Source organism: Corvus moneduloides, chromosome 22 (genome assembly GCF_009650955.1).
Source record: "Corvus moneduloides isolate bCorMon1 chromosome 22, bCorMon1.pri, whole genome shotgun sequence".
NCBI lineage: Eukaryota > Metazoa > Chordata > Aves > Passeriformes > Corvidae > Corvus > Corvus moneduloides.
The window spans coordinates 7,716,476-7,739,072 of NC_045497.1; the positions used below are offsets into that span (position 1 = coordinate 7,716,476).

At 46.1% G+C, this 22,597-nt stretch overlaps 1 protein-coding gene across 1 annotated transcript in view; it reads left to right on the forward strand.

Annotated features, from left to right (window-relative positions):
- The window catches only part of SPEN (spen family transcriptional repressor), a 65,652-nt gene that overhangs the window by 1,046 nt on the left and 42,009 nt on the right, over positions 1 to 22,597 (forward strand). The window contains 2 exon segments of the mRNA XM_032131928.1: positions 17,143 to 17,463; positions 20,767 to 21,243. Of these exon segments, the coding sequence (XP_031987819.1) occupies positions 17,143 to 17,463; positions 20,767 to 21,243 (798 nt within the window).

The following is a 22,597-nucleotide window of genomic DNA, read 5'->3' on the forward strand; positions in this document are numbered from 1 at the left end:
ATGGATTTTGAAGCTTCCTTTAATCTTCCCGTGCTGGAAAAATGATGGAGCGTCCTTAATAATGAGTCACCATGGGAAAAATAGATGCGGTGACACCGAGGGGGAAAAAGGAAGGTTCCGGCGCCTCTTCCCTGGCTTCTGGTCGTCTGTTGTGGAAGGACTGAGGGTCTGGCATCCCCCTCCATCCTCCTGGCCCGAGCTGCTGCAGCAGCCAAATCCCATCTCCGCATCCTCCTCGCTCTGAAATTGCCCTGTTTTAATCGAGCTGCTTCTTTTTTCACCATTATTATCCCCCTGAGCCCAGAATTCGCCGCTTGGTCCGTGCCAACGCGCAGGATGGTGGATGTGTATCCAGGGTGGTTTGTCGTGTCCCTCAGTCCGGGTTACGTGACCCAGTGCTGTACAAAGCCAGGTTTTGGGGGAAAAAGCTCGCTCTAGGGTTACTTGGTTAATTCCAGCCGTAACTAGCTGAGGGAATAGGCACTCCATAGTGGAAATCTGACATTCCTGGGTTTTATTTTGTCCAGTCCCACTCCTTTTATAATATGTATTAAAGCAGGGAAAAAGTTGCTATGGTAGTGTTGCTTGGAGATGGATGGGAAAAATGGCAGGCGCTGAATTAATTACCTTTTTTTGGTTGTTTTCACCTCGGCAAGTTGCGATCGGAGGTTTGGGAAGGAGATTTGTAGCCAGGCATTTCTCCCTGTTTTTCCAGCGTGATTTTTGCCCGGGATTTGTGTGTTTGGGTGAGGCTGATCTCACGCCAGTAAACACAGTTAAAACACGCTTCAGCCCTTTGGCTGCAGGTACTAAGCTGGGGGGAGGGAGTGACACGCCGCCTCCGAATGCTGCTGGGGTGTAACCACTGGAATATTTGTGGCTGGAAAAGGGGTGAGGGGGTGAGCGCGGAGCCGGGTCCGAGGCTCGGTGTGTAGGTGCTGTAGGTGGACAATGGAGCAAGGCTTCCTTTGTATGTCCGTGCTCGCCTGGGGGAAGGGACACGCGCTGCACAAGGATTGCACGGCGTGGTGGGTTTATCCAGAGGGAAGGAAAGCGGCTGCCCGGCCATGGAGGTGGGATGGGGAAGGCTCCCTCCTTGGAAAGGACTCTGCAGCTGGGAGAGAAAGTCTTTTCGGATGGAGCGGGGCTTGGCAGAGCCCAGTTCCCACCCATCCCCCAGCCTGGGAATAGGGCGAAGCGCGTGCGGGGAGGCTGAGCCATGGGAGCCATGGGAGCGGGGCAGGGTTTGGGGGAAATACCGCCTAAAATCTCAACTGGACTGCGGCCGGGAATCGCCTTACCCCCGGAGCCTCTGTGCCACTCACCGGGGTGTTTGTTTTCCCACTCTGCTTGGGAAATACTGTCCTTCCCAGATGGAAGCCCGTTCGCAGGGCTGTTGCAGTCTCTGCTGGGGGCGAGTTTGAGAAACAACCACCTTGTTTCCAAAGAAGAAAAATTCAGAGAAAGCTCCTAAAACTTACAACCCGGCGGGAGCGCGAAGGGTTTTTCCCCCCTTCACTTAACCATGGACTGTGGGAACCTTGCTTGGCTTTGCAGCCTCACAAGGAATTCTTTTAAGGGATGAATTAAGAATTTTGAAGAAATATATGTTTTTATTCTTTTTCCCCAAATGCTTCTGATCGGTTTGTTTAGTTTAGTTAGGTGAATGGAAATAACACTCCCTGCTGTGAATTCTTCTCTCAAATTAGAGAATACTGAAGCTGGTCTCAAGAAGCACTCTCTTACACGAGCAGTGCTATTTTTTTCCTCAGAAGCCCTTTTTAAAATCTGTTTCCTTGATATTGAAGGGGATTGCAAAGGAGAGATTTTCCATGCATTTAAATACATTGAAATTGTGTTTCAGTTTCTTAGCCAAATACTCCCTTTTTAAAAACTTTTTGCTCTATATTTCCTTTCAACTGAGCTATTTAGGACCCTGAAATAGAAAAGCAACCAGTGCCAGGATTGGAGATCCACTGTTGAGGTGGAATAAGTAACAAATCTGAGTTAGGATCTGGGAGATGTGAGCTCGGGGAAGTGGTGGGAGCAGTGGTTTGGGTTCACCTAATTAATGCTGGAAAAAAACCCGTCGTTCACCATCACTGAAACAGATGCTCGGCAGCTTGCAGAACAAGGCGACTAAATATAGTAACAGTTGTCCCCAACACAAGTGCTACCCTTCCATATTTTTTTTCCTCCCTGTGTTTTCTTCCAGTTATCTGAAAGAACATGGCTTTGTCCCTTTATTGGCCTTTTAAAGGGAAAAGATGTGTAAAAGCCTCCTAATGATGGACCATGTGACTGTCGTGTGCAATCTCCTGTGCTGGGGGAGAATGAAGGCATTCACAGTGGCAACCAAGTCCAGGAGAAACCCTGGATTTCAGGAAACAGATGTGCTCCCTGAAAATCAACTGAAATACATTGCAGATCAGGGCAATCTTGGAGGCGATGAGTAACTTCTCAGGGTTTTTTTGGGGTGGGAAATAGGCTTTGTGTGGCTTAGCCATGTTCCAGTGTCTGTCTCTCAGGAGATGCTTTGGATACCTCCTGGAGAAGTGGCTGGCATTTAAACACAACTGTGAAAAACCTACCACGACAGCGAGTGTCTGTTTGTTTTTAGTAACTGCTAGAGAATATTTGGTCAGTTTGTGAGGAAAGGCTGGGAGTGTAAATTCAGCCTAGGAGGGTGGAATCTGTTCCTTCTGCTCTGTGTCACCACTGTGGACTGAGGTGGTGTAGGGGAATTTTGGTAGCTCTGGTGCAGGCTGTGACCTGGCAAGAGCGGTGATGGCTGCTGCTGGTGTGGAACACTTGGAGGAAAAACTTGCCACGTCAAGGTCTTGCAGTGCCCTTCCACAGGAACTGGCTTGAGTTTTCTAGTAAAGCTCTTAAATGGGTTCTGTTGGGGTCCCTCCCCTGCCGTGTAGCCCTGGGGAGGGACCCCAACAGGGTTCCCTGGCTTTTTTTGGTGGTCATTGATTAATAAGTCCTTGGATATCACTTGGGATGCAAACACAGGAATGTTTATCCTAACTCAGTTCAGCCTGTATAGATCCAGGTATATTTCTATTGTAGGAAAATACAGAAGTAAGGCCACAGAAGGAACTGTTCCTGTTTTGTCTCTCGATTTGTGTCACTTTAGGTATTTTCACAGATGAGGTACTGCCCTTTCCAGCTCAGAGCTGTAAAGGAGGGAGAGGGTAGAGTTTATGCCTGTGCTTTACTGGAGTGATGTCTGGAATAATGGGCAGCATCAGAACTTGTTTGTGCTGGTTTTATAAACACTTCCAGTAATGTAATCCAGAGACCATGGTAGGATGTTTGGTCAGGAGATTGGGCAGGGGGATTAAAAGAATTGCCCAGAATCATAAGGGGAGTACATGAGGTGAGTTCTTCCACTTGGTTCCAGTGAGAGTCCACCTTGTGCAGGGCGTAGGTTGGTCAGTCAGGTGGCTCTTTGGGGTTCTGGTGGTGCTGGTTCTGGTGGTGGTTTTCCATTAGGTCTGTAATAATTCTATTCCTAATACTGGTCCACAAGAGCCATAAAGCAGCGCAGGCATCACCTCGGTGGCATCCCGGTGCGTTACCCAGTGGTGTCTGTCTGCAGCTGCCTCCTGGTTCCCCCAGGCCGAGTCACGGAGGTGGGTCCTGAGCAGGCTGAGATCCATGGCCGCTCAGGATTCTGCTCTTTGCCTGCGCTTGAGGTGGCAGCTGGTTGACGCCACACTGGCCGAGGAAATGGCTGGGTAATTATTTCAAAGAAACTTAATGAAAAGCCACAAAGAGTGTAGATTTGGACTAAGCTTCTGTCAAGTGGTTTTATACACTGAGCTGTGGTAGAAAGATAAGTTGATGTCACTTGGTCACAAAATTCTGTCATCTGCTGAGCCTGGCTGGCATTGTTTCTTCTCTGAAGTTTCTTCAAAGGTCCAGGCTGCATTTAGTTGTGATTATTTGTGATTTGATGTGAACAGCTTCTATTGTCGCTGAGCCGCTCAAGAGTGATGTTGGCTTTTGGTATTTCTTGCCCTTATTGTAAATTCCTTTGGTACAACAATAAAATAATCCCTTCAGAGTACAAGAAAACAGATTCACATGTTGAGAATTTACCAGTCCAGCGAGGCAAACAAAGGTATTAAATCCATTCATCAGGTCAGAACAGGAGATGAATAAAGGCTTAAATTCACTTTGTGATAACCTCGTTGACTGTTTTTTTATTCCTCCTTGCTTTTCATAGGCCAGAAAGTCATGCCAAGTTTCCTGGCAAATGACCTTATTGACGTCTTAAGGTGTGTCCAAAATTAGGTCCTTGTCTTTGCTGAGGGCGAAGAGGCACTCACTGGCTTTCCATAAAAAAGGAAGTAAATATCCAGATTAGTAGAAGGCAGTTGCAGATGTTGGATGAGGTGATGAGTCAGGGTGGACCTGGGGCTCCTCGGGAGCTTTGTTTTTGTGAGCTGATGTGTCATAGCTGCAGCTTGTCTTGCTGTTGTAGTGGTTTCACGCTGCTGTTGGGTTGTGAGGAAGAGGAGGAGATGCCCTTTTGCATGTGAAGGGCACATCAGAAATAGCAAACACTGAAACAGTCTTCTGAGGATGTTTGCAAAGGGGTAGAACTGAGGGTCAGCCCTCCTGGCTGCTTTTAGGCTGCTGAAGGTTTTGGGAGAGTTGCTGGATGTGAGTTGTGGAGCTGCCAGTGGGTTAGATACACTCTGGATTTGTAGCTACCAAAAATAAGAACCAGTGAGATATTTCACTTGTGTTTTTATTAAGTTCATTGAACTTGCTGAGGTCTGAGAATGCCCTGAAACTGAAGACTGCAAGAACAAACATTCCTAAACAATGAACTGAGGAATAAACTAGAAAAACAATTGCTCTCCATAATAAGATTTGGAGTTTAGCTGCATCTTCGGCATGCTGATTTAGGAATCTTGTGGGAGGAACAGGAACCTGAGGATGGAAATTCACTGTGTACAACCAGCCTTGCTGCTTTCCTTTGCTCAAGTCTTTGACTCCTTGGACAGTTAATGAAAATCAGACAGAAGTTGCCTTCTTCATCACCCAGGCTACAAGTCAGCAGTGTTTCCCACCTGGTGATTGTATGCACACACTCATATGGAGGTTTCACCTTTCTGCCTGGGGAGTAGTGGCAGTTCAGATCTCCTGAAACCCATCTCCATCACTGCTCTGCGGCAACGCCTTCAGAGGTGATGAAGGCTTCTGGACCATGAATAAAACACAGCAACTGCTTTGGTTTGTGCATTTCCATAGTTATTGTTTAACCTGCTGACACTCTGTAATCGTCTCCTGCAATCTGTAAAATCCTGCAGTGTGAAGATAACATCCTTCAGTAAAAGAATAAACATTGTTCCAGGCTTTTCATAAATACGCCAGATAGATCTAGGGCCTGCTGCAGTCTGATCTGTCAGGAAAGACTGAAGGCAGCACCTCTGAATTTGGTGGAAACAACATCCTTCCTGGGATGGATTTTTTGGAAGTGCGTTCTGTAGCTGTTGTGTGTGGCTGGCTCTGGGCTAGAGTTTGTGTGTCTGTGCCTTGTGCGAGGTCCAGACCTTCGTGGTGACTTGGGTGAGAAGGAGCAGAGTTTGGATGTGAAAAGAACATCAATTTTCTGCTCAGACAAACTGATCGTGGGAGGAGAGCAGCAGTCTGTCGCAACAACCGTGTTCTGGTTAAAGGCTTGGACATTTTTAAGAACAAAAGGGAGCTTTTTTTGCTTCCTTTCTCTTCCTCTTTTTAATTAGATTCAGCAACTTAAAACTGAAAGTACTTTTTTGTATAAGCGCACTTAGATCTGGAGCATGGGCTTCCGCATCTGATCAGAATGCCCTGAGCGTGCTCTCATCTCTCCCCTGAAAAGCCAGAGAAGTCCAAATGTCTCTGGAAGGAGGGTGAATGGATGATCTGCAGGGCTGTCTGGTGGATACTGCTGGTGAGATAGTTTTGACCTGTGTGTGTTCCTCTTGGATGCCCCTCTGTCCAAATGGAAGAGCTTCCATGTCTTTTATTATTCCCAGTGAGGTAGGAAATGAGAGCTGTGTTCAGACCAAGTTCCTGTCACAGAGGTGGTCAGGTACCCAGTCAGAGCTGGATTTGAAATGATCTTTTGGCTCAACAAAAAGAACAGCCAGATTGTAAATGATTTTATTTAAGCAAGTAGTGAATCACCTGCAGTTTTTCTTCAGGAAAAAACTGAGCTGGTTGTGTTTGCTATCCATGGGATTCATTGAGAGTAACTTGGTGTCCCTGTCACAGCTTTCCCTGACTGTGTCTTTGGTGAGGTGTTCATCGCTTCCGCCTGGCACAAAGCTCCGCGCCGTGGTCCATCTGCTCCTGCCTCTGGGTGAATACCTCCCGTCCTCATTAACAGTGATGGCTGCCAAGGAGATCACAGAGGCTCGTTTAAATGTCCCTCTTTAAGCTCTCTGTGGCAGCTGCGGGTGACCTGTAATAGTTAATAGGGCAAAATAAGAAAAATAAATTGCCAAGTCGTAGGTTTAAAGAAGTCATCTTTGGAGGGGAAAGAAGTCTTCCGGCCTCATTAGCATCCTAACTGTGAGGGGAATAAAAGCTCAGGGCAGATGAGTATCTCCCTTGTATACGTAATCAACATCTGATTTAATTTCACGGGATCTGTGAGATGCTGCTCTTAGGAAGGCAGCTGGATATGCATCCAGACAGCCAATGGCCAGCACAGTCACTGCCTTGTAATCAAAGTCTCAATAAACCTTTGGGCTTTTTGTTAACTCTGAACCAACTTCTTGGAAGAATTAGTACCAGTGAAGCTTTGCCACATTTAAAAAATAAAAGTGGCTTCAAGATTGATGTTGGTAGATGATAACGCTGGTTGTGGGTACGGTGAGATACACCAGTTTTTTGGCAGCAGTTGAGCTCAGGAAGCATCTTTTCCTCTGCATCCTCTCAGAGTTAACAGCCCCTGGGTTGCCTGCAGTTCATGCTCTTGCCTGGCTTGTGTCAGTCTGATTTGAAACTTAGAGGTGAAGCTGATCACTGAAATGGCATAAAATGAGGGAGCAGCTTTCCCAGCAGTTGTGTTGGTGTATCTGGTTGTGTGGTGTATCCTTGAACCCCAGGAGGAGCCCTCTTGGTCTGGTAGTACATGTTCATCTCCAGATAGAGCTCTGCTCAAGTCTTTGGTGTGGTGAGGCCTGCTTTAAGTCAGCTCGTAAAGCTGAGGTGTGAAACCTTGCCTGTTGTTGCGATGAAACTCAAGTTTCCAGCTCAGCTTTGCAAAACCTAGACTTTAAGTTGCACTAAAAGAAAAGCCATTAAAGTGTGGCTGGTTCAGGAGCTTGGCTCTGGAAAGTCCCAGGCTCTCGCCTATGGAGAAAGTGCCTGGAGCGCAGGTAGTCACTGCAGACACAACACACCCAAGTGTGTACCAGGCTCTTGCCGGGTGCTTGTCAGTGGGGAATATTATTTTCCTTGGGCTGACACCTGGCTCATGCCAAGGACTGTGCTGCCAGTTGGTTTAGTCACAGTGACAAGCACTTTCTCCAGGGCGATGGAAGCGGTGAGTCATGAAGCAACGAAGTAACATTTGCAGATCTGTGTTTGGTGACTGGCTGGTGTGGCAGAGCGGGAGTGGCTGGACTGGCTGGATTTCCTCCCTGGTGTCAAGATCATAACCTCTTAGCATTGGTGAGCTTTCGTGGTTAGGGATTTGACTGAGAGTCCTTGGATTTCCATCAGAAATGAATTTCAAGTTGTTGAACCTATGGGCTAAACTGAAGCCGGTCACTTGTTCAAACCCAGATTAAGTTTGAGGGGGAAGAGCAGTTCCATCATTTGAGGTGGTCTCAGACTGCAGACAGATAAACTTTTCTTTTCTTCTGAAGTACCATTTTCTGGAAAGCATACAAAACCTTGGAGAAGAGGTTGTAAATGTCTGTTACTGGAGAAGTCTGAACCAGTGAGGACCATGACTTCAGAGCTTTAAGATGATCCACATTTCAAGTGCTCTGCAGCATGGCAGGGAGACCATAATGTTGTGACTCTGCATTTTCCTCCATCTGCTGCCGAATACATGCAAAGCAGAGCTTGGAGAAGCAAAAGTGAGATGGGGAATTACCCTTTCATGTAAGAATGAAAAACCTTGATTAATCAAGAGATTCCCCTACAGTTGCGATGCAGCGTGTTCTTAACATCAAATCCAAACAAATCCTAAAATCAGTCACGCAAAAGAACAGGCTTGAGCAATTCCCCTGCAGAAAGCATTGAATGTAGCCTATCACCGCTGGTGTTTTTGAAGCAAATCTGCAGATTATGCTTTAAGCTGGAAGAAAAAAAATGCCCTGGAGATGGAATTCGGCTAGGCTCTGTGTCTAGCGTGTAGGAACGTGACAGTGCGCATCTGTGTAGGCTGGGGATAAAGAATCACAACTCGTCGTGCTTGAGACAACACAGCTGAACATGCAGAGTTCCTACATATTTCTGTAACCTTACCATGCTTCTACAAATAGTGGTATTTACTCTGATCTACTTGGAGAGCAAGACTGAGGTATTCCTGCCATGTGTATATATATCTTCCCTAATCAATTTTGAACCCATTTGCCAGTTTCAGATAAACCTGAGGGCGAAGGGGATATTCAGTCTCAGAGACACAACGTTCCTTTGAGTTTTGTGAAAACAAGCGGTTTTAATAGAGCAGAGAGACCTGATTAGTGGCCCCATGGAGAGAAAAGCTGCAGTGAGAGCACAGCCCTTATTAGACATTAAAGAATCCACATGGGAGAGAGGTGTTCCTGACCGTGGGAAAAGCTGCAGTGGGAACTGGCAGTTATTGGATGCCAGAGAATTCGACCTCAAGACATGCATCCGTAAGAAATGAGTCTTCATTAGTTCTGCTCACAAAGCCACTTTGATTTTTTTTTTTTTTAAATAATACATATACCAATAAGGTAGGGGTGCTTCCATGCTTTTCCTTAACTGTTTCATACCAACAACTAGGAAAAGTTCCTTAGGAAGAGGCTTTCTCTGTTCTGGCTGGCTGAGGTGGCCGTGCCTTGTCCGGTTACCGCTGGCAGCTGTAAGTGGCTGATGTTGTGTTGAGCCCTTCGCTCCAGCACGGTCGAGCTGTAGCTGGGCTGATGCAATGCTGGGTTCTCCTGACACTGCCAGCAGCAGAACTGCTGACTGGGTGAGGAGGATATTAAATGTAGCCCAGTGAGATGTTGCTTGGAGTGCCAGGAGGTGTTTTTATTCATCCAGCTTCATGTAATCCCCATGTCCAAGGCATGGGTTCAGCTCCCCCGCCCTTGTCTTCGCCCTGGTTTGAAAGGTCGCTAGGACTTTTCCTGGGGGCTGTTCTGTGTCCTGGGGGTCTTGCAGTGGAACTGGTCAATATTTTAAGGAATGGATGCACGTGTATTCACGTGTGACCTGATGTGTGTTGGCTGCAACAGCTGATCTGTGGCAGAACTGGTTGTCATGGGGGTTGCAGAAAAATTTCCTGGTGTGTTGACTGTTGGATGAAATCATTGCTACTGACTGCAGCAACTATGAAAAAACAGTTTTAAATATTCTGTTTCTTCCCTTTGTGGCATGTAATAATTCCATTTGTATAGTAATACTTCAGCAGTATCCAAAAGGTCACTTTGCAATAAAGACAAAAATAAAATGTCTTAATTAGGAATCACTCTTACTTCGGGTCTTAAAATGGAGCGTTTGGCTGAGCTGTAAAGCAAGAGGCGAGCATTTGTTTCGGCATGGAGTTATCTCTGGACTATTGAGCGTGTTGTTCCTAAATACCAGAGGTATCAGGAGTATCGGTGAATGTGCCTATGCTAGCTTTTTAATTTCCTACTTTGTCATCTCTTAGGGATTACGAGTGCAGACAAAGCCCTGGCTGTTTTCCGTGCGTGGCAAGAACACGTGCTGTATCTCATTAACAAAACCCCCGTTTGTAGTTGGGAGTTGGGAGATTTCCCATTGAGTGCTGCTGGGGGCCAGAATGAGCTGCAAAGTCCAGAGGGGTCTGGGTTCAAGTGGTTTGGGTGTTGGGGCAGGAGGGTAGGAGTGTTGAGCTCAGGATTCACCCCAGGATTGTCTGGCTGAGCTCCGTAACCTTGCTGATTGTTTCTGCTGCTGGATTTTGATGTTTCTCTGAAGATCTTTATTATTAGAGAACAAGAGCTGAAGAGAATGCCCTGAAGAACATTGTTTTTCTCCCCCCAAAGGTCGCAGAGCCAATAAAGATCACTCTAAACAGGTTTTAAAGCATCTCAGATTGTAATCTAGACATTTGATGATGGGACCTTGGTAATTAGGGCATATTTCTGAATCATTGTTGTCGCAAGGGCTGTTCTTGGTGTGGCTCGAAAACCAGAGCTCCTTGTGATATGAGGAGCTTTTATTTTGCTTGGCTCTAGGAAGGTGAAGGATTTCAGAGGTGCACATCATGTGGATTTATCACTCACGGATGAGCTTTCCTGCTTGTGATTGTCCAGAGTGCTGTCCCAGCCACTCGCTGTGTCTTACCTTTATACACACAGCAATTTATCTGCACCAGTGCCCTCAGCACGGGTGAGAAACAGGAGGAGCTGGAAACCATTGCACAGCAGGAGATGATGGTATGAGTTGCCATTATGGAATCATGGTGGGGTTGACTGGCACAACTGGAGTTCTGCAATGAATGGCTGTGACTTCTTCAGAAGGAATTTGCAAGGAAGAAGTGGTGGGGTAGCCCTGTGTGTTAGGAAGTGTTTGGATTGTCTAGAGCTTAATGATGGTGGTGACAGGGTTCAGTGTTTATGGGAAAGAATGGTGGGATAGATATCCTGATGGGAGTCTGTTCTCGACCACCCAACCAGGAGACTAATTTCATCTGAAGAGACAGATGAAATACTCTCTAAGCAGCTGGGAGAAATCTCATGATCACCCTTGTTCTTGTGGGGGACTTAAACCTACCATGTCTCCTGGAAATACAGCAGAGAGGAAGCAGTATGGGAGTGTGTGAAGGACACAGTTGGTGAGGGAGCCAACGAGGACTCGCTGTCGAGTTGTCCGTAGTAAATGCTGCTCCTGGTCTGCCCTGAGTGCAGCTGCTGGCCCAGGCCAGCGGCCGTGGGGACGTGGCCATATTTGTCTGGAAGCATTTGAGATATCGTTTGACAAATTCCCTGGGGCTGACAGACAGTTCTACAAAGTGAAATGATTGTGGCTCAACACCTGACAGTTCCCCGCACTTGTTAGACTTAAAATTAAGTGTAGTTTACCAGGACGATGGAATTCTGCTCGTTTCTATCAAGATCCATGTCAGTGAATTGGAATGATTTTTCAGACCAGCCATGTGCACACTCTTCTCAATGGTCTGTCCCTGGTTCTGCTGTCTGCTACAGGTCAGTTACTGTATTTATGAAACAGTCAGTGCAATTTTGAGTGGGTTTTTTTTAGATTCCTTGATTTTTCTGTGTCTGTCAGTCCTCAAGTCTCCTTCCATGCCAGGCACGTGATAATACTGTCAAATTTTGAGTAATGCTCTGCATTACTTGAGGCAGAGTTTAATTCCAAAGACTTGTGCTGCTCAGGTCTCGAGGTGGTGAAATACCATCTTATATTGCTCTGCATATGAAATTCCCTTTCTAAAAAAAAATTTGTAAGTGTATAAATATATTTTATGATAGTAAAGCACATGGCTATAATGAATATGAAGCTTGGAACATGGTGGGATGTCATTTCCTTAGGATAAGCATGTTCTAAGTGCTGTGTATTTCATTTATTGTATCACTGCCCTCATTGTGATCGGCTGTAGTGCTATAATCTTTGCAAACGCCTGTGTAGAGACACAAGTTCCCTTTGTGTTGCTGGCTCAGGAACTCTCACAGTGGTGAATATTAAACACCTTTTGTGAGCGGTGCGGGCGGGAGACGCTCACTGTGCGGTTCCTGCTGGGAGCTGGTGGTACTGGAGGCTGGTGCTTAACTCCAAACAGGATTTCTTCAGGATAGCTGTCCCTGTGGCTCGGTGTCCTGCTGCTGGTAAGATCCCAGTGTGGTCGGTGCTGCTCTTTGGTGTGTTATTTTGTGTATTCTATGGCTGGGAAGTGGCTGCACGTGCTGTTGTGGTAGGCCAAGTTTCTCAGGCTGTGAAATGAGCGTCCATGATAGCAGAAGACCCTAGAACTGATGTTCACGGACTCAACAGACATCCATTAGCCTGGCTAAAATTCCCTGTGGAGGGTGATGGCATCCTGCTTTATGGAGGTTTAGTAGCTGCATATCCTGGATTTCCCTGTACCCAGAGCAGACCTGCTTTGTGCAGGGGGAATGCAGGGCTGGAGTACCCCTAGTGTGGGGTATTTGGACTGATTTGGTGTCAGGAATCAGGAGAAGAGGCACAAACATCTGGTGAAGTATTATTTCAGGACACATTATTTTGTTATGAAATAACAACAAAGCCAGAGGAATGTGATTGGCCAAGGAAAGCTTCAAGCTGTGCGAGCATTTTACTGAATAATGCAGGCTGGGGCATGCTGGGGTTATATAATCACGGAGGAGGAAGGAGTTTGAGTGTGGCACGGCAAAATCAGCCGAGCTTTTCAGATGGCTAAAGATACCTGACTGCAGCCAAAGGGAACCCGAGTGAATACAGAACACTCGGATGTCCTGCTGTATCAGAGCATCTTGTCAAATCATGCTTGCAACGGGCGGTGCAGAAACACACACAGAAAAAGCTCCTGCATTATTTTGGGTCCTGCAGTGTCTCTTACATTTAGTAGTATATGGAATGTAGCATTGTGCCAGCTTCTAAATAAAAATGTGGTGAAGTTTCTTCAGCCAGGATGTAGCTGACCTGCAGAACTCTGCAGTGATGAAGATGGTTGGGTATGAAAGGTCCTCACAAGCTTGTATGGAACTCAGCAAGAGAAATAGGGAGGTACCGTGATTTAAAGGGGGATTTGGTTTATATTAAAAATTGAATCTCCCTCACTTCAACCCACCCTTTCTTATCGTGTACAGATATGTCCTATAAAGATCCTAATCAGTTTATAGACCATTGCAACTAAACAGTAAGGTTTGCTTACTGCAAAGTTACTGGCTGGCGTTCTCATAGCCTGTGCTTGCTTTGGAAAGCTTTTGCTTGGAACAGCAGGGACTGTGCAGGAAGAGTGTTCGGAGTGAGCACCTGAGCTGAAGTGGTTTATTAAAGCTGGGAAGCCAAGGGTGTCAGTCCCCGGGCTAGGGAAGGCTATAGGGTGTGGGATGACTTTGGCTGTGCCTGGGTGACACGTTGCCCCTAGGGAGGAGGAACCAGCCTGGTCCTGCATTGGTGGAGGCTGCATTTCCCAACCCGGCTGTGCTGTCTCCCGGTCTGGGAGGAGGAAGGGCTGGAGAGCAAGGGAAACATGCTGAGCAGCCGTGCCAAGAGCCCAGAGACATTTCAGCTGCTTGAATATAGAGGTGCTTTGATCTACAGTGAATAAACCGATAATGCTTAAATTATGAATTCCTTTTCTTTGTCTGAAAAGCTGGATTAGTGTGGCTTTGTTCGAGCGGTGATTATTGGGCAACTTCTTTCTGCAAGGGCTGCTCGATGTGTGTTTACAGCCGGGTGCTTCGGTCGTGCTGTGCTGCTGGAGGGGCTCAGTGACATAACAGCTCCTGCACGTCCTCGTCTCCTCTGCTTCAGGTTGAACTGTAAACGCTGCCGAAAACACGGCCTCGTAACGATGTGGAGCTAATGATTAATCGGCAGGAGTTGTGGACGGGAAGAGGCACTAAAAGGCCTTGTTTTTGTTCGAGTCTGCAGAGTGGGAGCTGAGCGAAGGCACCTCTTTGTTTCTGTTGGTCTGGCAGCGATTGCAAAACGCAGCCTTGGGAAGGGCTGACGTGCAGGTGTAGCGATACGAGGCGAAGGTTGAGAGGAGCTGTTCTGCCAGTGCTACCAAAGGTCGTGGCCATGCCTCCCCTGGCCTTTTGTCCCCTCTTCCCAGCCCTCTGCCCGGACAAAGGTTGCTCCTTGGAGCATGTTCACCTCCATCTTGCCTTCGGCACAGGGAAGCACGGTGCTCTCGCCGCCTCTCCTCCCCCGGCCCTTCACAAAGTGTCGTGGTTTTTTTCCTTATAACGTTACTGTGCTGCAGTGAAGCCGTGTGGTGATGCAGCACTGCAGATCTCCCTCCTCTCCCCCCAGTCTCCTCCCGGCAGCATCTGCCAAGACAGGAGCAGCTCGGAGAGACGCCAGTGGGTGCGGCCGGGCCAGATCACTCGGCACATTGATCCTCGCGGTGGGGACTGAAGGATGTCTGCAATCACAGGACTGTGGCAGAGCACAGAAAATGCAAACCTTCCTCTTCCAGCAGCTGCCCTGGAATACTCAGGGCTCTCTCTCCTTGGTTTTTTCATCCCCTCCTTCTGCTCCCTTTCTCCTCCTCCCGTCTGCCTCCCTCGCTTTCAGCAAAGGCGATTGTCAGAGATTATCCTCGGGGCCTGTCAAGGGTACGGGGCAGGGCACCAAAGCGCAGCCTATATTTATGTATCTGGATAAGGGGGGATTAAAAGGCGCCGTTTTGGAGTGGAGTGATTTAGCACCATGGCTGCAGTGCAATACAGTAGTAGCCTCCCCCATCCATTTCTTATTTAGGAAAAAAAAAATTAATAACCAAAGTACACTTCTTCCAATATAAAAATTATTATTGGGAAGGGTTACACCTTTGCTAGGTGGTTTTTGTGGTAGATGGGGACCTTATTACACTGATGTTTTGTATCCTCTCTGCTTTCTGAGCAGCATGAGCTCAGATATTTGAACATTTTAACACATTCTGGATCTTCTGCAGCAAAAGAATGATTGAGTTCTGACTGTGTGTGTATAATAACATGTACGTGTTAGGATTTCAGAATCAGGCAGTAATTGTCAAGGTGGTGAGGAGGCAGTCGTTCAGAGCCCAGCTCTAATGTCACTGGCAGGCAGTGCTTCATGTGAGGTGGGCCATGGTGACTGCAGTCAAACGACAACTAGGATTTTAGGGATATTGATACCATTATCAATAGTATCTCAATCCTGTGCCCCCCATGAAGATTGAAGGCAAATATGGGCTTGTGTTGCCAGAAACTGAACATGTAAACAGTGAGAGCAAAACGAAAGTGTGTGTTCTAACCAGTCAGTTTGGGAACTACCTGGTGTAGATATGAGGGTTGGAGCCCATCTTTGTTTGCAGAGAACTGGCACTGAAATGTATGTTAAAGGGTGATCCTAACTAGGATTCCTAATTACTTTCCGTATTTTTTGTCACGTTCATTCATGGCATGAACATTTTCTCAAATAGGCTCTTTCCTGTTTTCCTTCCCTCTCCTTCCTTTCCTGTTCCCTCTCCTGTTCTCTCTACATCTGCCACATCCAATTAGGCCATTTTTTTTCCTCACACAGATTTTATTAACCATATCCTCTACTTTTCTGGGCTTTCTAAATCTTGCTTTCAAGGCAAGATAATCATATCCAGCTTCCAAAGAGAGTAAGCTTTGAGAAGCAGCTTTCGTGCAGTTCCATTTGCCATTATTTGAAGCTTGTAATTAAATAAAATACAAAGAATAAATAAAAAAAATAACCAGAGCATTACAGATTAGGCAACTCCCAAGAATTAACGTCCCTGTGCTGTACCCAGGGGCACAAAGGTGACAAGCTCAGCCTTGGACAGCTGAGAGGCAGGAACGTGTCTGGTGTGTGACTGTGTCTTTTTATGGCCAACAAGGCATTTTTTTCTTGGAAGATGCTCTGTTTGTGCACACATCCGTGTTCAGTGGAGTATAAACCGGGGAGAAAAGGGCTCTAAATCCAAACCAGGTTATACGTAAGTGTAGTAGGTCAGGCTGGAATGAGAAGGCAGCAGTCAGCGAGGCAGGTTTTCAGATCGTATTTAAGGATTAGTCATCCAACAACAATGATGAAATTGTAAGGTGTAGGAAAAGCCAGGCATGAAACTGAGGCAGCTCCGGGATCTGACAGCGTGTGTGCCTCAGCCTGGTGGTTGTATTCCCTCTTCCTTGTGTGTGTGGCTGAGAACAGTTTTGCCTGTGTAAAGTCTGTTTACATCTGTCTAGCATTGTGCTGCCTTTGTGCATAGAAATTTTTTTGCAATAATTCTTCACGGAGTTTACAAATACTTCCTGATGAGGTTTTTTTATTTGTGTGTCCCTTTCCTCTATGTCGGCACATTCAAAAATAACACTTTTTGCCTTCTCTTGTCCTGGATTACCAGCTGCAGTTCAAAGCTTTTCCCTGGTTTGCTCAGAATCTTTTGGCTGAGAGAACTGAGCACCCAAACCCTGCAGTTGTTGGCTGTTAAAACATCACTGTGCTCATCCCTCCCAGCTTGTCCTTTCTGCTGTGAGTGGATGCAAGTTATTTAAATATGTTTTTACATCTTGTTTCCTTGTGTACACAAACATGTTTGGGTTTATTTTTATTTTACATAGACATTTACTCATCCGTAAGTGCCAGTGTTGCAGTTACTTAACATACATTACGTAGGGTGGTGTCACATTCCCTCTGGCATTCCTCAGCGCTCCTGTTGGGCGGCTGGGGCCGGAGTGGGAGTGGGAGGCTGAACCCCGGCAGCACCTGGGTCTGGGGGGTCCGTGCCGACCGCGCGTCCTGCAAGGTGTTGGGAGTAAACGGGTTTGAGATCAGGAACGGGGATCACAGTGGAGACTCTGGGTTAAATACAGATCGGAGTAGTGGAATTGCTGTGTCAAGGTCATTTGTCTCCTAAGAAAATTGTTGGCTGCCTGTATTTTTCCTCGTGACACGGTTTTGTTTTAATTGTGTCTCTTTAATTGTGTCAGACTAATGATGTGCAGGGTGCTCTGGTTGCGAACACCTTTCTGTTTCTTCTGCTGCTGCTCTGTTGCTATAAAAAGGGTGATCCCATGGTAGGCTGCCCACACTGTGAGAGAGGAGTTTAAATGTAACCATGGAAAGTTTAAATGGCCTTTTCCCCCGCTCCAAATGGCTTTTTCCCTCTTGGTGTCTCCCAACGATTGATTTTCCTGGCACATGGGAAGGGTGAAGGGTTGGATGTTGATTTTGCAGGAGGTAATGTTACTAAAGGTGGTCTTTTCCCACCAGCACTAACCTGTGTGCTCTGCTTTGCTTCTCTTCCAGATATGGACGTGTCGAAAGTGTCAAAATCCTCCCTAAGAGGGGGTCGGAAGGCGGAGTGGCAGCGTTTGTGGATTTTGTGGACATCAAAAGTGCGCAGAAGGCACACAACTCTGTCAACAAAATGGGAGATAGAGACCTACGGACGGATTATAATGAGCCAGGAACCATTCCCAGTGCTGCGCGGGGATTGGATGATACAGTTTCCATAGCATCTCGTAGTAGAGAGGTTTCTGGGTTCAGAGGAGGTGGTGGGGGGCCCACTTACGGCCCCCCACCATCACTTCATGCACGGGAAGGACGTTATGAGCGGAGACTTGATGGGTAAGTTCCAAGGTTTCTCTAGGCAGGTATTTTGTATTTGATATGGTGAGAAACACAAACTCGTATCTAGGGCCCCCAGATGGATTTAAAATTTTGGGAATTATCTATGTTTCCTATTTTGGGTTGGAAACAGAAGTGATTTCTATCCCAGTGGCTGGTACCTTGTGGATCCGTAGAGGATGTGTCCTGCAGCTGGTTGGATATCTACCTACACTTGAAATAAGGTGGTTTTAATATGGAAGATTTCCTTTGGCCAGCATCGATATTGGAGTTACTCTTTTCTAGAAGTAACGATCCCATTTCTTGGATAATATTAAGGCCTTGCTGGATGTATCCCTGCTGCCAGATGGAGCTATCTTACTCTACAACATGTGGTGAAGTTCTCTGTGGAGTATCTTCGGAATACTAGAACCTAGAATTCGGTGAAAGCTTGATGCCTAGCTCTCAGTTCTCACTATACGCAGCGGGTATGTTAATTGGATTGTCACCACAAAATTCGTAGTAGACTTTAATGATGCGGCCCCTTGGATTCTACAGACAACACTTAGCCATGGAAATAACGCTTGGATGGAGAAGACCGAAGGCAGCTTGTGATGGTTCCATTTTGGATCTACATCCTTTCCAAGTTATTGGGATTATTCTTTCTGATGGCATTGGCAAAAAGAGATGATGGACATTACTAAATTTTGGAAATTATAGTTTATTTTTTTTTAAAGCTGGGATAAGAACTACTGCCTTGAATTTATTGGATGGTATACAGTCAAGACGCCAGTAGCCATGGGGAGTGGATTACTGTCTAGTCTCTTAAAAAGCTCTCTGCTGCTCCACATTAAACATACTTTAGCTTTAAGGACGTGGTGCTAATACCCGTTTGTGGATACACCAGTGAGAAGTGACTGGGCTGGATGGTTACCAAGGCGGCCAGAGGATGCCTGCTGGCAGCAGCGTGAGGGCCCTCGGGCCTCGGGGGATCTTCTACCAGCTGCTTGATTCAGACTTAGGGCTGGAAATTAAAATTATGGATCTATTTAAGTGCCTTCTGTCTCAAGAAAGAAGTCTGGGGGTTTCAGAGTTACAGTTTCAGTCTGGGACTACTTCCGTCCAGTGGAATTTTTTTTTTTGTGTCTTGTCACTAAGATTTTTTTTTTTTCTTGTTGGTTCATCTAAAATATCATTTGACACCCTTGCCCATTAAGAAGGTGGATTACCCCTGTAAGAGGGGCCAAAATTGGGGAAGTTATGTTCACAATTCTCTCCCTAGATTTAATTGGGAATATAGGTCGTGTTTCCACACTTGGAAAAGGTTGGTATGTCCTGCCCTGTGTATATTAGCCCCTCTCCTAACCCAAGTCAAACCCTCTCTTTCCACTAACTCCAGTAGCACTTAGTACTAATAGATAAATGAAGAAAGCACTGTAGCCAGTAGCTGTTCAGCTCTGCTTCCTCTGTCTGTCTTCTGTGTCCTTCTCACGGATAAGGATTTGTTCTTTCTGTCAGTTCTGTAGCAGTAACCTGCTAGAAAATACTGCTTTTTCTCTGACCTCATTAAATCAGCTCTCACTGATTAACACTTTGTAGGATGCTAAATGCAATCGTTTATAAAATTGTTGATCTCGGTCCTTCAAAAGGGGGCAAAAAGAACCAAAATAGAGACACATTTATGTGCCAGATCCAGAAATATCTTTCAAAATTCCATTGTTGCGAGCAAGAGGTAATGGAAATAGAAAGGCAACAATGAATTTCAAGCAGATGTTGAAGGTAATGACAGTCTCTTGCAGTGGTTAAGCAGTTTCTTATATATGATTTGAGAGAAAAAATGCAGGCAAAATGTGAGGAAGCTCTATAGAAAGCTCGATATGAGTTACGATTTAACAACAGAGAGTGAATATATTGAGAGGATTAAGGATCTAGTGATTCATTGGAGAAGGAATGGAAGGAACTTCCTGAGATGCCAATCAAAAAAAGATTCAAATCCCATTTTCAGTTTATAAAAGATCCCTGAAATATTGCTGCCATTTGAACTAGAGCTGTGATGCAGGAGAGGGGGAGGAGGAGGCACAAGGCAGAATTGGGTTATCAGGATTCAGGGGATTGAAGTGACTCATAACAGATTCTGAAGGAAGAAGCCAAGAGAGAAGGCTGAGGAAAAAAGGTTAAAATGTCCTTCATAAGATGGATAATTAATTTTTAAATTAACTTTGGCTACCCTGACATATTTAGAATTTTAGAAGTGTTTTTTAAATGTTAAACGTAACCATTCTGGATCTTCCATTTTGTGGATGTAACTAAGACGTACCGTCCTGGTACTTGTCTAAATCAGAATACTCAACTATTTGTAGTGTTCCTTTATCTGTCAGTTTTACTGTCTCTTTTATTTGAGAGATCAGACTAACTCAGAGCATCACCGAGCCTTTCTCAATTTAAAATGTTCAGAATACTGAAACAAATGGGACTGTAGCTGCTGGAAAGCAGCAGCTTGTGCAGACAGAAATTCTGCGACTGCAGCAACAGCAGCAGTCGCAACAAAAACTGCCTAAAAATTGGATTCCCAGTCCTTGTGTAGGGTTGTAGTATCTTGTGGGGACCTGCATCCTTGCAGTTCCAGCATTAGTAATGGCGGTGTTTCTTCAGCATCCATAGCTTTTACAAGAAATGAATGTAGCAATCTGGTCAAAGCAAAAATTCCCTCTAAGAGGGTGAAATATTTTAGAACAGCAACAAGAACCCCCCTAATTTTCTGGGAATTCTCTATGGGTTATGCCACCCCTTTTGAAAGCAGCTTCTTACCTCTGGGTCATGCTTTTGCATGGAGGCTTTCATGGCTACAGCCCAATTCGTAATGCCATTTTTGCAGAAGGATAATTACAAGAGCTCCAGTAATTACCAAATTTTGAAAAAAAAACTTCTGGAGCTCTTAAGCAAAAATGGAGAGAAAAAAAAGTTAATGATTATGTCCACAAACATGAAGTTTTTCTTGTTTACAGAATTTAAAAGAAAAAGAACAACCTGAATGAGGATTCTGCACTGGAAAGCAGAATTTTTTTCCTGTGCAGGCAAGTCGCTGGTCATGAAAGCCCCATATTGTGATTAAACCAAAATGATTGCTCAGCTTGATCGTATACAAATATAACTTTGGAGTCAAGTAAAATATTTTGAAGTTTGTCAGTTGCTTGATAGGATATTGCTGGTTAGTGGAGAAGCAGTCGCAACAATAAGTCGTGCTGCCGTGAATGTTTGCATGATTTGCTTTTAGTTGTGCCTGCCCCTTTCTGATGCGATATTTTTCCCCCTTCCCAAATGCAGGGCTTCAGATAACAGGGAGCGTGCTTATGAACATAGTGCCTATGGACACCATGAGCGGGGGACGGGCGGATTTGATCGGACGAGACATTACGATCAGGATTACTATAGAGACCCTCGGGAGCGGACCTTACAACATGGGCTCTATTACACTTCTCGGAGCCGAAGTCCAAACCGTTTTGATGCTCACGACCCCCGATACGAACCTAGGGCCCGGGAGCAGTTTACATTGCCCAGTGTGGTACACAGGGATATCTACAGGGATGACATTACTCGGGAGGTACGAGGCAGAAGGCCGGAGCGGAACTACCAGCACAGCCGGAGCCGGTCGCCGCACTCGTCGCAGTCCAGGACGCAGTCCCCGCAGCGCCTGGCCAGCCAGGCCGCCCGGCCCGCCCGCTCCCCCAGCGGCAGCGGCTCCCGGAGCAGATCTTCCAGCAGCGACTCCCTCAGCAGCAGCAGCAGTACCAGCAGCGACAGGTAGGCCCCTGTGCCGTGGGCTGTGCGGGTCGTTTCCTGAGGTGCGAGCCCAAGGAGTTGTTCCGTGGCAAAGCTTTGTTCATTGACGTAGAAATAAACTGGAGTGAAATGTAAAAAGGCTCAGTTGGCACGAAGGGTTCCAAGGGGAACGCTGGTGCCGTTACTCGTTGTTTTCCGTGGTGGATCCATGCAGCACCTGTAAGATGGTGGCTGGGCAGAGCAGGGATGTACAGACACAAGGCCTTGCTGCCTGTGTGCCTGGAGAATGGGGTCACTTTTATTTGCTTCAGCAAGATAAAAAGCAAATTTTAAGGTCAGCTACTTTTTACAGGCCCTACTTCAATGTACTTTGGGAAATGATGAGTGGTATTGTTCTGTTTCTTCTCGGGCCCTGTCACTGCTGACATTCACAAGGTTTATTTGTCACCTTCCCATTTCTCCCCGCTGCCTCCCAGCAAAAATTGTAGACTTGGAAGAATTAAAAGAAAATAATCCAAGTTTGCTATTCCTAGTAACGTATTTCCCATGTCCTTGGTTCTGCAATAGGCTCTGTATTTACATGGCTTTATGAAATACCTAGGGGGAAGAAAAGAAGGTGTTAGGTAATCACTGATTTCTTTTAAGAATTTTAAAATTCATTAATTTCATGTGCCTCTCTGATATTTAGCCTTCTAAGAGTAAGTTCACCCTAGGAGTGGAAACCACGAAGCTACGGTTGCACCCATAAATGTTTTATGCTCTTTGGCGAAGAGCTCTGCTCTTTGGGAGAGTTTGCAGAGTTGGCAGCGTTTCCTCTGCATACCAGCTCTTTTCTAAAACTGAAAATATTCATTAAGTAAATAAGTGTGTTGGTAGAGTGTTCAATTTTACAAGGGCTTGGAATGACAGGACAAGAGGGAATGGCTTCCCACTGCCAGAGGGCAGGGTCAGATGGGATATTGGGAAGAAATTCCTCCCTGTGAGGGTGGGCAGGCCCTGGCACAGGGTGCCCAGAGCAGCTGTGGCTGCCCCTGGATCTCTGGTGGTGTCCAAGACCAGGCTGGATGGAGCTTGGAGAAACCTGGGACAGTAGAAGGTGTCCCTGCCATGGCAGGGGGTGGAATTAGATGAACTTGAAGGTCCCTCCCAACCTGTCACAGGATTCTGTGATTATCACTGTGAATGGAATTTTACCACTGGCAGAACTCTCTGACCAAGGGAATTATTCTCACGCAATCTTACCTTGAATGTTGAACCTTCTGGAAGGGTGAGAAGGGCTGACACCCATGGAGAGTGTACAGAAGAGGAGGAAATCAGTTTCTCCTCTTCTGATTGCTCCACCCCCTCATGTCTAAAGAATCATGCAAGGATTTAA